The sequence below is a fragment of the Microcebus murinus genome, chromosome 7, assembly GCF_040939455.1.
Source record: "Microcebus murinus isolate Inina chromosome 7, M.murinus_Inina_mat1.0, whole genome shotgun sequence".
NCBI lineage: Eukaryota > Metazoa > Chordata > Mammalia > Primates > Cheirogaleidae > Microcebus > Microcebus murinus.
This window is the reverse complement of record NC_134110.1, coordinates 8,929,467-8,946,708: the sequence shown is the minus strand read 5'-3', so window position 1 is coordinate 8,946,708 and position 17,242 is coordinate 8,929,467. Positions and strand designations below refer to the sequence as shown.

Genomic DNA, 17,242 nt, shown 5'->3' with positions numbered 1-17,242 from the left:
TAATCGAACTCCTGGAAATGAAGAATCAATTCAGGGAACTACAAAATACAGTGGAAAGTCTCAAGAACAGGGTAGATCAAACAGAAGAAAGAATCTCAGAGCTTGAAGATAACACCCTCCAACTAAATAAAACCATCACAGAGATAGAGCAGAGAAACAAGAGAAAAGAGCAAAGCCTACAAGATGTGGGATTATGTGAAGAAACCTAATGTGAGGGTCATAGGGTTACCAGAAGGGGAAGAAGACAACACCCAAGGGTTGGACAAGCTATTTGAAGATATAATAGAGGAAAATTTCCCAGGCCTTGCTCAAAATCTCGATATACAAGTTCAAGAAGCTCAGAGGACCCCTGGGAGATTCAATGCAAACAGGAAGATGTCATGACATGCAGTCATCAGACTGACCAAAATATCAACTAAAGAGGCCCTTCTAAGAGCTGTAAGACGAAAGAAGCAAGTGACATACAAGGGAAAGCCAATTTGAATAACACCAGACTTCTCTAATGAGACTTTACAAGCAAGGAGAGACTGGGGCGGGGCCACATTCTCACTCTTCTGAAACAAAACAATGCCCAGCCTAGAATCTTCTTCTCTGCAAAACTAAGCTTCATATATGAAGGAGAAATAAAGACATTCTCAGACAAGCAAAGTCTCAGAGAATTCACCAAGACAAGACCAGCCCTACAAGAAGTACTCAAAACAGTGTTACCAGGCCGGGCGCTGTGGCTCACGCCTGTAATCCTAGCTCTTGGGAGGCCGAGGCGGGCGGATTGCTCAAGGTCAGGAGTTCAAAACCAGCCTGAGCAAGAGCGAGACCCCGTCTCTACTATAAATAGAAAGAAATTAATTGGCCAACTGATATATATAAAAAAAAAAAAAAATTAGCCGGGCATGGTGGCGCATGCCTGTAGTCCCAGCTACTCGGGAGGCTGAGGCAGAAGGATCACTCAAGCCCAGGAGATTGAGGTTGCTGTGAGCTAGGCTGACGCCACGGCACTCACTCTAGCTTGGGGAACAAAGCAAGACTCTGTCTCAAAAAAAAAAAACAAAAAAAAACAGTGTTACCCACGGAACACCATAATAAAACTCACGAAAATAAAAACAACCAAAACCCAAAGATTAAAGGCTAGATAATACAATGGCTCAAGAGAGAAATCAAAGCAACAACATCCAACCCAACAGAATGAACAGTAATCTACCTTACCTATCAGTTCTCTCAATAAATGTGAATGGCTTAAACTCTCCACTCAAGAGACATATGCTGGCTGAATGGATAAGAAAATACAGGCCAAGTATATGCTGTCTTCAGGAAACACATCTAACCTGCAAGGATGCATATAGACTAAAAGGGTGGAGATCAGTATTCCAGGCAAGTGGAAGCCAAAAGAAGGCTGGCATGGCAGTTCTAATTTCAGACGATTTAGTTTTTAAACCAACAAAAGTAGTAAAAGACAAAGAGGGTCATTATATAATGGTGAAGGGCACACTTCAACAAGAAGAGATAACAATTTTAAATATATATGCACCCACCTTAGGTGCACCCAGTTTCATAAAGCAAACCTTACTGGATCTAAGCAAAAGGATTAATAGCAACTCCATAATCACCAGAGATTTCAACACCCTACTGACGGCACAAGACAGATCGTCCAAACAGAAAATTAATAAAGAAATAATGGACTTAAACAAAACCCTGGAACAACTGGGTCTGACTGACATCTACAGGACATTCTACCCAAAATCCACTGAATATATGTTCTTCTCATCAGCTCACAGGACATTCTCTAAGATTGACCATATCCTAGAGATTTACACAAAGTAAATCTCAAGAAATTTAAAAAAATAGAAATCATACCATGTACCTTCTCAGATCTCAGTGGAATAAAAGTAGAAATCAACCCTAACAGAAATTCACATTTCTACACAAAAACGTGGAAATTAAACAACCTCCTACTAAGTGATTACTTCATAAATGAAGAAATCAAGATGGAAATAAAAAAATTCTATACTCCTACACTGCTGGTGGGACTTCAAATTAGTTCAACCTCTGTGGAAAGCAATATGGAGATACCTTAAAGCGATACAAGTGAATCTACCATTTGATCCAGCAATCCCATTGCTGGGCATCTACCCAAAAGATCCAGTGACACTCTACAAAAAAGACACCTGCACTCGAATGTTTATAGCAGCACAATTCATAATTGCAAGGCTGTGGAAACAGCCCAAGTGCCCATCAATCCAAGAATGGATTAATAAAATGTTGTATATGCATACCATGGAGTACTATTCAGGTCTAAGAAACAATGATGATATAGCACATCTCATATTTTCCTGGTTAGAGCTGGAACCCATACTATTAAGTGAAGTTTCCCAAGAATAGAAAAACAAGCACCACATATACTCACCAGCAAATTGGTATTAACTGAACAGCACCTAAGTGGTCACATAGGTACTGCAGTAATAGGGTATTGGGCAGGGGGGAGGGGGGCGGGTATATACATGTATAATGAGTGAGATGTGCACCATCTGTGAGATGGTCATGCTGGAGACTCAGACTTGTGGGGGTAGGGGGGGAAATGGGCATTTATTGAAACCTTAAAATCTGTATCCCCATAATATGCTGAAATAAAAAAAAAAAAAGTTCCAGCAAAGATGATGATGATGATGGTAGTTATGTCTTCATAACTGGTAAGCTGTAAGATGTTAGTACTATAGAATTTAATTGTTTACTTTTTGGAAAAACAAATGAGAGCACCTATTGAGTGAAACAGGCTGTGAGGTATATGTATATCTGTCGCTGAAATACACGTATGTTATGTGGTATTTGATCAATATGAAACCTGAAAGCCAGTGAGCACGTATGTTTAGTACTGGGTTTATTTGAATGTATGCTTCAGAGAGAGGATGAGGGAGGGAGGAATACTATTAAAAATGCCCTTGGTTGAGTTTCAGAAATGGATTTTAGATGCCAGGAAGACACCTGTGACAGAAGGAGGAGATCAGTTGGCATAATTGGAGCCAGTTGATAATCCTTTTACTCTGTTGTCTGAACATTTACAGTGTTCTTATTTCTGTATAGACATGCCAGCTGGAAAATGACTAGTTCCCGCCACAGAAACATCATGTGCCAAGTTGGGAAGGAGGAGCACAGGGTGATGACAATGTGGGATAGAGCCAGCAACCTATCAGCCTTCATCTTTGGCCAGGTTCTTCCTGTGGTACTCAGGCAATTTTGTTCTAGAATGTGATCTGTGGCTTAGTTGTATCAGCATTTGGGGAAGGGAGCAGGGCGAGAGAAAGCGGAATCAGGAATATATTTTTAAAACTGTGAAAAAAATTGACCTATAAGCTTTTACCTCATGGGGGTAGGGGCTGAGAATCTGTTTGCTTGTGGTTTTGAACCATTGCTACTTCCTGCTGATGGAGAGCCAGCCACAGACAGCTGTTCCTGAGCCTAAGTTTGATGGTTGACAACACTTTTTTCCATCCTATTTAAGCCACCTAGAGAGGGAATTGGTATCGAGGTTTTAACTTTAAACTTTCAAACTAGCGGTTATCTGAGTGGGCTCTGTCTGTTAAGGAATTTGCTGTTGCAGCAAGTAAGGACTATTTTATTTCCTAATCATTGCTCATTACCTTTTTTTTCTTGATATCCCAAGTCAGGTGTGCCTGTTTACTGGGGTGGTGTCAGGGAAAGACGAAGTTTACAGTACACTAACTCTAGATCACTGCTTCACTAAATTGCTGTGCAGATACCTGTTTGGCCTACAGCAGCTCTCTGAGGCAAATGATTCTTTATTGTTTTGTACAGAGGAGGAAGGCCCCCAGCTAGCACGGAGTTGGAGTTGAGTCCCTGGCTCTCCCATGACCCTCTTACTACGACCAAAGCAGCCCATCCATTCTTCACTTAGCATGGGATCTTTAGTTGATTCTGTGTCTGGGTTTTTGGAGCAACTTTAGTTATTTGGTCTTTTCAGATCAGTCTGAATTCTGGCAGTCTTCTTTCTAACCATGACTAATCTAGCGCTGAACCAAATGTTTGCTGCAATGGGTCCTGCTGTGGGGCGTATTTAATTTATGTGGAGAATAAGAAAGCCAGGGTCGCAGCACTCTCTGGAGAGTTTATTTGGACTGTTTATAGTTTGCTCTGTCTACAATCTCTGTCTAAAGTATGCACTCAAATATTTGTCGAATTGAATTATTTTCCTATGTTGCTTTTCAAATACTTTTTGTTTGCATGCTTTGCATCTTCTCTTCCTCATCCCCTTCCAAATTGAATTGCTCTCCTGATGACCTGGGTTCTTTGAACATATATATACAAGGTCCTTATTTCTCACTCCCACCCTCACATCTAGTTAGCAAAGCCTGCAAAGCAGTAGCTTTACTTTAAGACAGTGTGCTCTGAAATCTTTAGTCTTTTTTTCCCTAAATTAATATACTTTTTTTTTTTTTTGAGACATAGTCTCGCTCTGTTGCCGTGGGTAGAGGGTAGTGGCGTCAGCCTAGCTCACTGCAACCTCAAATCCTGGGCTCAAGCCATCCTCCTGTCTGAGCCTCCCAAGTAGTCTCAAGCTGAGACTACAGGCATGCACCATGATGCCCAGCTAATTTTTCTGTTTTTAGTAGAGATAGGGTCTTGCTCTCATTCAGGCTGGTCTCAAATTCCTGAGCTCAAGCAGTCCTCCCACTTTGGCTTCCCAGAGTTCTAGGATTATAGGCATGAACCACTATGCCCTGGCCTTAATTTACTTTTTTTTTTTTTTTTTTTTTTTGAGACAGAGTCTCGCTTGTTGACCAGGCTAGAGTGAGTGCCGTGGCGTCAGCCTAGCTCACAGCAACCTCAATCTCCTGGGCTCAAGCGATCCTTCTGCCTCAGCCTCCCGAGTAGCTGGGACTACAGGCATGCACCACCATGCCCAGCTAATTTTATATATATATTAGTTGGCCAATTAATTTCTTTCTATTTATAGTAGAGACGGGGTCTTGCTCTTGCTCAGGCTGGTTTCGAACTCCTGACCTCGAGCAATCCGCCCGCCTCAGCCTCCCAGAGTGCTGGGATTACAGGCGTGAGCCACCGCGCCCGGCTCTTAATTTACTTTTTGATTATAATAGTTTTTAGGAAAACTAGCCAGTTGTGCTTATTATGAGGATTACTTGAGCCCAGTGGTTTGAGGCCAGCCTGGGCAACATAGTAAGACCCTGACTCTAAAAAAAGTAAAAACAAAAAAAGGAATTTGTAATATTTGAAATTCAGGAAATATTCACTGAAGATTCTCTGAAATCTGTTATTTGTAAATCCAGAACAAGTGTAATATTACCCAAATTTAGCCTGATGATAACTTTTAAATAATTTGATGAAAAGCCTATTTTTTATCATTCTTCTTAAACCATTTTCAGAGAGTTGAGAATTTGTAAATCATGCTTTGTGTTTTTAAAGAGTTGAGGTCTCACTATGTTGCCCAGGCTGAACTTGAATTCCTGCATTTAAGTGATCCTCCTGAGTAGCTGTGTCTACAGACATGTGCCACCATGCCCAACTTCTTGCTTTCTTTTTTAACCTAGTAATTGATGTTAAACTTAGAGATCTTACCAATTCTTTATATTTAGCATAGTCTAACACTTATGTTTGTATGTCTGAATTGAAAGTGAATTATCTTTATTAATATTCAAATAGAATTAACCATAATTCTTATAAATTTCATTTTAAAAAGGCATAGGCATTTCTTCCTCCTCTATGATGGAGTCTTATGAATGCAGATTCATTTTCCTTTAGTATTGCCATACATGATACTTGGAGGAGAGATGATTTAGGGATACTATACCCATGTATGGAGGAGAGATTGAAAAACTATTCCGTTATTTTCAGAACATTTGTAAACTTTCTTTTTTTTTTAAGTAGAAGAATGACTTCAGACACTCATAAGCTTTTGTCTTTAGTCAAATTCTCTGCTAAAAATGCTAACCATGTTATCATATGTTTTATATGTTAGAAGGAGGGTTGATTTTCATATGATTTTAGTTGACTGATCCTAGTTCATTGCCCAAAATAAATTTATCAGTATTAAAAAAAAAACCTCTGTTCAGTGTATGCTATAAAGAACAAGAATGACTTTCCAAGGGGATTCATGCAGGTCAAGGATGTTTTAGGTGTAGACATTCTCCATTAGAAATGAAACTTTTCATTTAAGCAGTTATAACATGATTTTTAAAAAAAGTTAATAGGGGACTGCTGGAAATCTTGGAATTTTCTTTGTCTCTTTAGCATTTGCACTTAATTATGACATACATAAATTTCTTTTATTTGAAATCTTTATTGTTGAAAACTTTTCCTTCCCATTTTGATGGTTGGTTTAAAAAAAACCTGTCATAACCTCACTTGTGTTTTCAATGTCATTTTTCTCAAGATGTTAATTTATAGATTTAGTATTGTAGAATCATAACATTAAAGGCAATATTTATCCTCAAGACATGAGAATCATTTTTATAATATAAAAGCTAATGTTGACATTTTTTGACGACTTCTGCCTGCCACTTGAACAAGTCATCTGATAGTGCTTTTGTCACACAATGTGTCCAAGAAAATTATTCTTAAGCCCTGTGATTTGTCTAGGTAAGGTCATCCAGCCCAGTCACATCTGTGTGAGAACCTTCTTGCCTATATTTAGTCTTTCCAGGTGGCTTATAATTGGTTTAGCCCACTGGGCTGCTTGTTTTTTGGTTGATAGAGGCTGGGGAGAATGAAGGAAGTATAAAGGCTTGAATTTGGCAGATTCTTTTACCGGATATCTATTTTAACCCCTGCTGAAGTTAATTTACATAAAGCCCAGCTGTGTATGAATTTTTCTCAATTTCAAGTTTATTCTTATTACCACAGGAATAAGAGTGTCAGCACTTAATGAATTTATATGGTCTTGCTCTCTGGACCTCCTGGCAGCTTATAGTTCCGTTTCCACTGGATAACAGGATACAGCTGGTGGCAAAATTCTCACCTGTGGAATAGCTGTTGGGAGTTTTCTTGTCCATATAGATCTTTGCAGAACAGCAGAAACCATTTTTGCAGGAAACCACAGCCTGTGTTAAACACTAAAAGAGAATTGAAATAACATGTACATATGTTCCTCTTTCCAGAGGTACCAACCATCATGTGGGTCTCTAAGTATAGTGTTAAGTAACTCTTTGTCCTCCCCTTAGCTTTGAGCTTGTTTAGTTAGTTGATGCTGAATTCTTCCACTGTGATCCCTATTATCTGGCAGATTAAGCAAATTGCTTCAGGCTGGATTTCTTAACACTTGGCAGTATTCATACATAGTGTCTTTAATGAGCTACTAGATTAACCTTCTGGGGCTAGACTGATCTTAGACATTTTTATTTTGATAGGTTGATTTTTGTACTGACAGCTATAGCTATGTATCCTTTGCTATCAAATTATGGTGCAGAAAAACTGCTGATTAATTTCTCTGTCTCTGATGTTCAAGTCAAACAAATATTTCTTTAGTATTTATTGTGGGCTCAGCACCATGCCAGATGCTATGACATGCGCAGTAGTTGTGTGGAGGGGTGCTATAGAAGTCCACAATACAGTAGACTAGAATAAACAACTTGGGAAGAGAAGTCAAGCATAAAAATGAAAAAGAAGACAGTAAACGACAGCATATGACTTGTTGCTGTCAGTTATATTATCAGCAATAATCCTTTCGTCAGAATCAGTAAGGGTGGAGGGCATCAGCATGAGTAAAGACATGAGGACTGGACTGAGCATGGTGCATGCAGATGGTGAGTGTAGGTACTGGATGGAAGGAAGGTTTGGGGCGGGGGAAGGGAGTCCTAAATAAGGCTGCACACAGATAATGGGGGACCCTGAACACTATTCATAGGCACCAGAGGGATAGTGGAGGGAGCATGGTTGGCTTTTGAGAGCTCACCAATAATAAATAGTATATTTAATAGGTCACCATATCTGTTGGGATCTAAATTTTCTTCAGCATTACCCTTGATGTAGAATTTGGGGTCATCACAGTGATTAGGATGGTCCAGGAGACTTGGGAGTTGAATGTGATGTGAGGTTAGTGCTGAAAGGCTATCTGTTATGTAATTCATACCAGGCAATAAGAACAGGAACTTAATTTGAGTATTTTCTTATTGCCTACCACTGTGTTAAACATTTTAAATACATCTTTTATTCTTATTTATCTGTTTTACAGTGAGGAAAATACAGCTTGGCAATTAAGTAACTTGTCCAAGATAGTACAGCCAGTTACAACTCAAATCTAAGTCTTTTTGTCTCCGTCTCTGAATTTATTGCTGTTCTCATTTTTATCTCCACATTCTTTTATTAGAGGTTGTTAAAGAATTCTTAAGTACTGGAAGGTTGTCTTTGATTTAGATGAGGACTCTGCAATCATCCCTTCCTTTAATATCCATTAGTTATCAAAGTGGCTTATCTATGGTTGGTGTAAAACAAATATATTTAATTTTTTACAGAGGAAATGTAGTGAGCTTAATTACTGAGCTGGCTGCGTGTGTCTGTGGATGCACGTCTAGGCATATGGGTCCCAGGATGCAGGGCTCCACTTTTAAGCCCTGGAGGTTGGAAACTCTAGAATAACTAAGCTGGGTTAAACGTGTCCTCAAAATTGTGATCACATTTTATTTTTGTATGTTTCTCTCCCTTTCTTAAGTCATGGGTAGGTTAGTATTTTAGTGTCATGCCCTAGAACTCTCCCTAAAGAGAAGGGGTTGGTGTCACATAAGACCCTTGTAAAAGATTGCTTACTCCTGTGTAGGCAGAGGGGGTGCTACAGAATGAAAATAGCGTTTTGGGAAGGTTGAGTCAGAGGTGCGTAGAAAGATTTTCTCAGGGTGATAAGGCCCTAGTGCTTAAGTCTACAAGCAGAGGCAGGCATTTGGCAATGAGTCCTCCTTGGGAAGCAGGATCAATCTGGGCTGCTTCCGAGACCCCTTCTACTTATAAGATCTTATGACAGATGGGATTTGGCTAGGGATTGGGATGAGGACTCCAGTTGAGAAGCCAGCCTTTGCTTGCTGCACCTCTGGGAAGCCATAGTGGGGGTCTGGCCTGGCCCTAGTGGCTGTGACCCCCAGCAGATACTTGCTCTGTTGGGTTTGAGTTTAGGTTACACAAATAAAAACTTTCTCCAGTGCTACTTTTTGTGAGATCTTTGAACCTGCAGTTGTGAATGAACAGAAATTTGAACTGAACTGAAAAAAGAAAAACGAAGATAAAAAGGAAGAGATTTATTGACACCATGGCCATTATAAAATAAATTCTTTTTTTTTTTTTTTCTTAGCTGCAATACATTTAGTTATTTTTTCCTCTCCATATGGCTGTAATGTCTTTAGTGTAGAACTGTGTCACGGTCGTTTGTATATTTCTTCTCTCCCCTCCCTCAGCTTCTAAGGCTGGGCAGCTTTGTCACATGTGCATTGGCATGAGCGCCGCTCCGACTCCCTTCCCATCACCTGCTGCTTGCGCTTCTCATTCCTTTGTATAGTTCTCAGCAACTCACTGTGCTGTCATGTCTTGTACATGCTGTGCATTCTGCTCTGTGCTGTTTCTCCTCTGTCCACTTGGTGAAACTTGCCTCTTGGTTTGCTCTGTCTGGGCCCCCCGCCTTTTGGAGTTTATTGCTCCTTCCTGATCCTTAGAACATTTTTATTATTGCACTTATCATACTGTAATATAATTATCTGCTTACATGTATATGTTTCTTTTAGTACTAAATTGGTAGGGATCATGTATTATTTATCACTAAAGCTCAGTAAGTAGCTTAGTACGTGGAATATTCTAGGGGCTCAGAAATATGAGATGATTATCTATGATTATTGACTCTTTATGTGCTAGGCATATAATTATAAACATATGTAAAGAAAAGGAAGCCCTAAGCACTGAAAAGATTATGGTGTGCTTTTCCATATGAATTTCAGAGTGAACTCTAAGATGAATACAGTGATATCAGAGTTCTGATTTTTTTAAATGAAATTTAATTTCTTTAGCTGTTTTAAATTATTTTTATTAGTTTATTATTGTGGTAAGAGTTCTGATTTTTTAATTCCATGATAATTACTTTGATTTTTTTCTGTTTGTGTGTGTTTGTCCTAAACTCAGGATTATTGTGCCTACTGGTAATCCAGCATTAATAAAGTTAAATGAGTGAATGTCATGTAGGTGTTAGTGTGTTTTGTTTTAACTTGCTATGCTCCTTTGTTTTACTGTTCAGTATTACCCTGTGTTGGGACTCTTCATTTCCTTCATGTCCTGCCTACCTGTTTTGGATGCTTCCCCTGGCCCCCAATTTGTGATCAGTGCTTTGCTTTTTTCTGGTGGCTAGTCTCCTGATTTGGACTCTGTCTGGTGGTGCTGGGAGCAAGAATCTGCATTATTTAACAAGGCCTTCAGCTAAAACTCATGTGCACTAAGTTTTGAGAATCACTGCTAACTGGTAATCAAAGCTAACTGCTCAATTATTAGTTAATGCGGCTGTAGTAAACAGAAGTAAAGCATTCAGAAGGCTCTTGTAAGAATTCTTCAGTCCCTTATTCAGGAAATATATTTGGTCCTTGTGGTATTTTAGATTTTTTTGTAGAATTTGGTATCTTCCACAGGAAAAGCCTTGTCTTTTCTATTGTTCAGAATTCCCTGCACCCACCCCCAGCCTTCCCAACTAATGCATAACAAGTTTATAGCCACCAGCCCAGGATCCTTAGGAATGAAGGAAAGAGTCTTTGGATCCTGTTACTTTCCTTGAGGAAGAGTTGAACATTGACTCTTGTACAAGAATCCAGAGCATGCATTGTCATTTCCACATTAACTCTCACAGTGAATTTTTGTGGGTTTTGAAACATCGACTGTAGCTTAGTCTTAGCACGATCCCAGGCCATGGAAATTCATTTGAAGCACAATCTGCCATGAAAGTATCCTGCAGGTAAAAATCATCTATTCACACTTGGCTGAGTCCCCTATAGCTGCCCTCTCCCTATTGGGACTAGGGGCACATGTGGCAGGTGGGCTGCTCTCTCCCTATTGGTTCGAGGGGCACATGTGGCAGGTGGCTTGCTCATCTCTTTATGTGGATTTGGAAGCTTCCCTGTTGAGAATGTCAAAAACCAGTCAGTTGAAGTGATAGGTTTGTCAGGCTTGGACAGCTGTTCCTTAGGATATGAGCTGAGATCACCAAGCTAACAGGTACAAGAGAGCTTACGGTTTGTAGTATAATTACCTGATGTGGTGTTGGGCCTGTGATTCTCCACCCCCCTGTCAGGGACATGTCATTAGTAGTGGAGCACCTGTTAAAGTCTTCTAGTATAATGTGTTGTTATGGCTAAAGAACAGTGGGTTTGATTTGTGCTAACATATTAATACATATGGGTGCAGACATTCTTATTTTAATTGTCTTTCCTTTACTGGTTCTAGGGTCCTCTAGTAAAGATTGTAGATTTCTTCAGTTTTGCACATTTAGGAAACAGTATCTTTTTCATTCATTTCTAGTTTCATTTTAATAAGTTGAATGAGAAGACTAAAAACAGATGTGCTGTGTGTAATGTTTTCTTCCTGATTACAAAAGTAGTATCTGTTGTTTTAATAGTTAATGATTAAGAAACATTATTTAGGAATGAAAATTCCCTGTAATCCCCAGAGATGTGTACAGTTAACATTTCAGTATCTGTTCCTACAGATTCTTTTCTGTGGTTATTGTGTTATATTTTAGAATTGTAACTTACCCACCAAGATATTTTAAGAAGTTGTCAGAAAGGCATCTCTGGGTACCTGAAGCCATAGCCATTTATGGATTTCAGAGTATCTCATATGGGATTAGTCTCCATTGAGACCCAGGAACTCTGTGAAGGAAGAAGCAGTGGTCTCTACTGTGTGCCTGGCAATGTGCTTAAGTACTTTACCAGGATTGTCTTTCTTAATTCTTCTACTAACCTCTTAGTGTAGGCAAGCATTATTATACTCTTTCTATAGATAAGAAGACTGAGATTCAGAAAAGTTAAATGACTTGCTCAAGGTAATATGGTTATTCTGTAAGTAGATTCGGGATTTAATTTGATGTCTTATCTAGAGAATATTGTACAGCATCCTGTTAGTTTCCTATATTGAGATGTGGCTTTTTAGCTAAAACATCTATGAGACATAAAAAGCCATTAAATGGGGACATACTCTGCTTCTTTGGCTATTTTGGTATTTTTTATCATTTTGTTCGTATTTGATTGGGGATTGGTACATTATTGCCTGCTGACTTATTCTAGCATGCTGTCTCTCTTTGTAAATAAAGTTTTATTGAAATACAGCCACACCCATTCACTTACATATTGTTTAACAGAGACCGTATGACCTGCAAAACCTAAAATATTTGCTCTCTGGCCCTTTACAGAAACTGTTGACCACTGCTTTGGTACCAATTTTAATTTAGGTGTAATCTTTTTAGTAGCCTAAGGTTTTACATTCATTTGCTCAGGTGTATTGGCTGGTGCAAGTGCTTTCAGTTCCCTGCTTTTCCCAGACAAGTCATACAGCCATACAGCTTCATGCCTGAGTTTCTGTGTGGTGGTCCCGTATAGTAGTTAAATGTCTACATCGGCCTTTGCAGGCAGCATGCATTTCAAAAATTCCGAAACTTTTGCTATTGCTACTCTTTGTAAATGTTGTACTCCTAGGCCTGGTAAATTCCGATGATGGTGTCCCCACTGCAAATCTGTAAACAAAAAGGCTGGTAGTCTCTCTATATTAAAGTGCTTCAGGAGACTGTAGCCACAGTCTTTGTTATTCTCATCAACAGCACTATAAGAGATTTGTTATGTGTAGGCATTGAGGGAGAATGTTAATTTACATAATTGAGACAATTGCATTAAAATTGGGTGAGTCTTGTTTTGACATAAAGTGTGTTACAGCAGCAAGCTATTAAATTTTCTCCTCAGTATTATAAAATAAAGTGGAAATGTGGGAAGAGTAAAAATACTTGCTGTATTTCTGCTTATTGTTTCACACCCCTCAAATATATGACTTCTTACAACTCTAGCTAGTTTTACTACTGAGTGGTGAATTTGGTGAACAATTAAAATCACAGCATTTAAGTCTTTGAGTTTTGATATTTCCTCTTCATAGTCTTTCAAATACTTGGCAAGCTTTATACTCCCACTGTGTCTGTCATGTATTGTCCTTAAGTTACATGAAAGCAGCCCCCGTGAACTTGTGAGTTTGCTCAGTCATTCACTGGTTGCTAGATGAGGAAGAAATTATAGGATTTTTCTCTCTTAAAATTCCTTGGTGAAATCATTGGATGGATATAGTGCTCTTCTTTAATTTTCCTTTTGGGAAGGCATGACCAAAAATCTATTGACAAAGCCAAGACTTTCAATTGGTCTTGGCATGTAGGTTTGTTTTTTAAGTGTGTTTACTCTCATTGAAGGGTGTTTTCAAGTCAAGTTTGTTTAAATGTGTAAAATGAGTTAACACGTTATATGCAGCAAGGATTTACATCAGAACTCTGAGTTCTCAATGTTGTAGCAGGTTTAAGTAGAACACCTTTTACCTGTTAATCTATATTATTAATACTTGCTTTTGTATATTTGGATAAATGTCACCTTCTCAAGGTGGCTTTCCCTCAGCACCCTGCTTAAAGTGGTATCTGTCTCATTTTATTTCCTTCTTCTCTTTTATTTTTGTCTATATAACTTATTGCTATCTGAAAGTCATTTATTTCAGTGTTTTATTTATCTGTGTTAACTTAAAAGAAGGTCTTTGAAGGTAGGAATTTTCATCTCTTCCTTCTGTACCCTCCAGGTGCCTGGCACATTGTAGGTACACAGTGGTAGTTAAATTAAAGTCAGGGAGAGTTTGTAGAATGAGGGCTAGAGGTAGAGGGGCAAGTCACTTTTTAGAGTAGGAGAACCTCTTTAAATATGTGGGGGGGGGGAGCATGTATTTTGACATCAAACTGTTTGAAACTGGGCTCTTGTACTTTTTTGACTTGGGTGTTAAATAATCTTTGAAAGACTAAATTTTCTTACCAGTGAAATGGAAGAAATAGTATATTTTTTATGGGGGTTAAATCTAATATCAAATATAAAGCTCTATAAATGTTAGTTTTTCTCTTTGCTGTTGTGTATCAGCATGAAGAAGTCTAAAAACAACCTGAATTTACCAGTCCTTTTCTGGAGCCTTCTGGGGTCATTACTTTGATTACTTTTGACAGATTCATTCTTTTCAGCAGCCTGTGTTGCTACCATAACAATGGCCTGTCCCTTTGACCAGTGCTGGAGAACAGACACTTTGTCATCCCTCTTTTAATCCTTATATCAGAGCAACTCTGGGTTCTGGCTTTGAAATATGTTTAGATGAGTTCTTAATTTTAAACAGGTCAGATGATAATTGGCCCTTCCTTAGAGCCATCTGAGTTTCACTGGCCATCTTATTAAATGCAGAGGAAACCATTCAGGTAAATTGATATTTGTGGTCCTTGGGCATAGTCATTCTAAGTTTCTTGGCAAATCGTGAAACATCAGGGGGCTGCTAAGTCACTAGTTTGTTTCTATGGATTTCTGTAATCCTTATGTAAATCCAAAGTGTTTATTCCTGTATCAGTTTTACTGATTTTTCTTCTGCTAGTGATACAAGAACACTTCAGAAGTTAGTTAAGGTAGATTGGTTCATAAATTTATAGGTTCTTTTAATCCTTTGTCCCAAGCAAGTCTGAACAGGACTTGGAAAGCTGATTATAACACCAATGAGCTTAATTTTAAATTAAATGGATATTTAATACATTGAGAAAGTACTCAAGCCTTTCAGTCTTTCCCTTTCATGCTTGCTTGCTATTTGAATCTGATGGACTTGAAATCAACTTTTATTTTTCTACTAAAAGAGTTGGTTATTGTTACATTTCTCAAGCTCAGATGTTCAGTGGATTTCTGCAGGTGATTTTAGTACCTAAGGGTACAGCGTCGTTAAATCAAGGCAGGCAGAAAGCGAAGAGTACCCTGAGCCAGGAGGTCTGTTACAGTGTATGGGGTGGGCCAGAGAATGGGGATGGGCTTAGGTGGCTGGTATAGATTTTTTTTCCCCACTAAGTGTATGTTAACTGCTTTTTGGTTGAATCCTGATCTCTGAGACATACGGAGATCTGTGATCTGTGGCAGATCTGTGAGGATTTTAATATTGAGAGGGTTCTATTGTTTAAGTTAAGCGTGGACATTAAGGCATTGCTTTTTAGTCTAAACGTTTGGTCTTTGATAACCTCTAGTTTTTAGATTTCAATTCATTGTTAGTGAGGTTTTTGTGATCTGATAAAACATACTATGGGATTTTATCTGTTTTTCTTTTCATGTATGAATGACATTTTTATACTGTTGTTTATATTGCTGGCCTTCATTTACCTATATGTACCTTCATTTACCTATTATGAGTAAGAATCTTTCTTAGACAAAGTATAATTAAGTTACCTGGGTTTTCTTCTCTGACTATTTTGAGGATGAGATCACCTTATACTCAAATTGAGAATGTTTGGCAAAGGACCTGCCATTCTGAAGTCTATGATCTGAACCATGATTTTTTAGCTAGATGAAGGCCTGGTCAAATCACCAAGTTTAACCCTTAAGAGCATGCTACTCTTAATGTTCAGGAATGTATTCTACAATCCTGGGAACCTTCTTTAAAGTTCTCAAGATTTTTGTAAGAATACATTTAGTGAAAATAACAGGGAACCCAGCTATTAATTTTGAGGAGGGTCATGACTTTTGAGTTGTTAGAGGCAAGCTGTTGCCTCCCTTGTCTGAGAGACAGGTAGCAAGGAAGAGAGCTCTAGTGGTCCTCTGCCACCCTTCCTCCAAAGTCCCTAGTGAGACTGGGGCAGGTACCTGGGGAAGCAGCATTTTCTGAGTTTAGGGGATTATGTAAAAGTGTGACTGAACATGCAATGATTTTGCTTTGGTAACTGCTTTAAATGTCCTGTTTATTGTTGAAACTTCTGTCACAGTGAAGCCATTTGTCTTTATTTTTCAATTGGAAAAATCTTTCTTCCTGCTTGAAAAGACTGAGTCTGGAATACAAGGAATTCTGCAATCCTTGACTCCCTTCTCTCCCAAATCTCAGTATACGATATACAACTGAGTGTACAGTAACCTCAGACATGGGATTGTACTCACAGAGCTGTGCTGACAAGTGGGGACTTTAGTTGATGTTCGTATTTTTGGCAACAGCTTTTAATCTTATTCTCATTTATTTCTTCCATTTCTGTTTCAGTGTCCTGGGTCATGAAACTTAATCCACAGCAAGCTCCATTATATGTGAGTAAATCATAGATTTCTTTTTATCTTGTACTCATCTATGCTGTTTACTTATTGAAATAAACTCACCCTTTCATGTGATAGATTATTAAGGAAAATTTTAACCATCTACACATGAATTTATTGTTGTAAGACCCTTCAGAAATTGTTTGATTTAGTGAATACTAAATGATTAATATATGCATGGAACTAGGCTAAGAGTAAGTAATATATGTAAGACTTGTGAGGTAACTTAGGGCAATAGGAGGCACATATGAAACAATTAAGTTGCCCTGCAAAATGGCACAGTGGCTTCTTATTTTTACCTGCAGTGCATTTCTGCTTAAAGTAGTGTGGAAATCTTCTGTTGCCATTGTGAGTTACCCTGTGTTGCAACTAGGTGGCACTCTGTCACTGGTAAGAGTGTTTGTTATCTTCTTTAGGACTCTAGGTGAAAGCTGATACATCATCTCCCTAAAGCGAGGGAATTATGAGATGAAATGGATTGAATGAAATGATTCATTTTGATTGATGAAATGATTGATGAAATGATTCATTTGATTGAATCAAGGCCACAAAAGATAAACTATACACGACTCTTCATTTTTATCATTGTCAGAATGAATTAGTTGAATTGGGATGGTGAATAGTACCTGTTTCATGAGGAGTCCGCTTAGAGTTGTAGAGAGGCCAGTGGATATTGGGTTGCCACACTCTGGAGAGGATGAGAAAAATTTCTTTGTGGTAGGACTTGAGCCTTGAAGAATAAGGACCATTTGGTTGGCCAAATAGCCTCCAGAAATTGTTGAAGACAGAAAGCAGATGGTAGGGGTAGCAGAAGCAGTGAGCATGGTGTTGGATGAGTAGCTGGAGGGTGGGCAGGGAAGACTCTGGCCTGCCTGAAATTGTGCTGGGGAGTAATGGGAGATAAGTCTAAAATGATGGATGAAGCTCAGTGTGAGGGA

The 17,242-nt window shown here is 38.7% G+C and overlaps 1 protein-coding gene across 11 annotated transcripts in view; it reads left to right on the top strand.

Moving 5' to 3' along the window:
* The window catches only part of AKAP13 (A-kinase anchoring protein 13), a 298,777-nt gene that overhangs the window by 62,455 nt on the left and 219,080 nt on the right, over window positions 1–17,242 (top strand). For all 11 annotated transcript variants that reach the window (XM_076004775.1, XM_076004777.1, XM_012774215.3 and 8 more), the window contains exon 2: window positions 16,255–16,298. In XM_076004775.1, coding sequence (XP_075860890.1) covers window positions 16,266–16,298 — 33 coding nt within the window. In that variant the 5' untranslated portion in view covers window positions 16,255–16,265. The remainder of the gene's footprint in view (window positions 1–16,254; window positions 16,299–17,242) is intronic.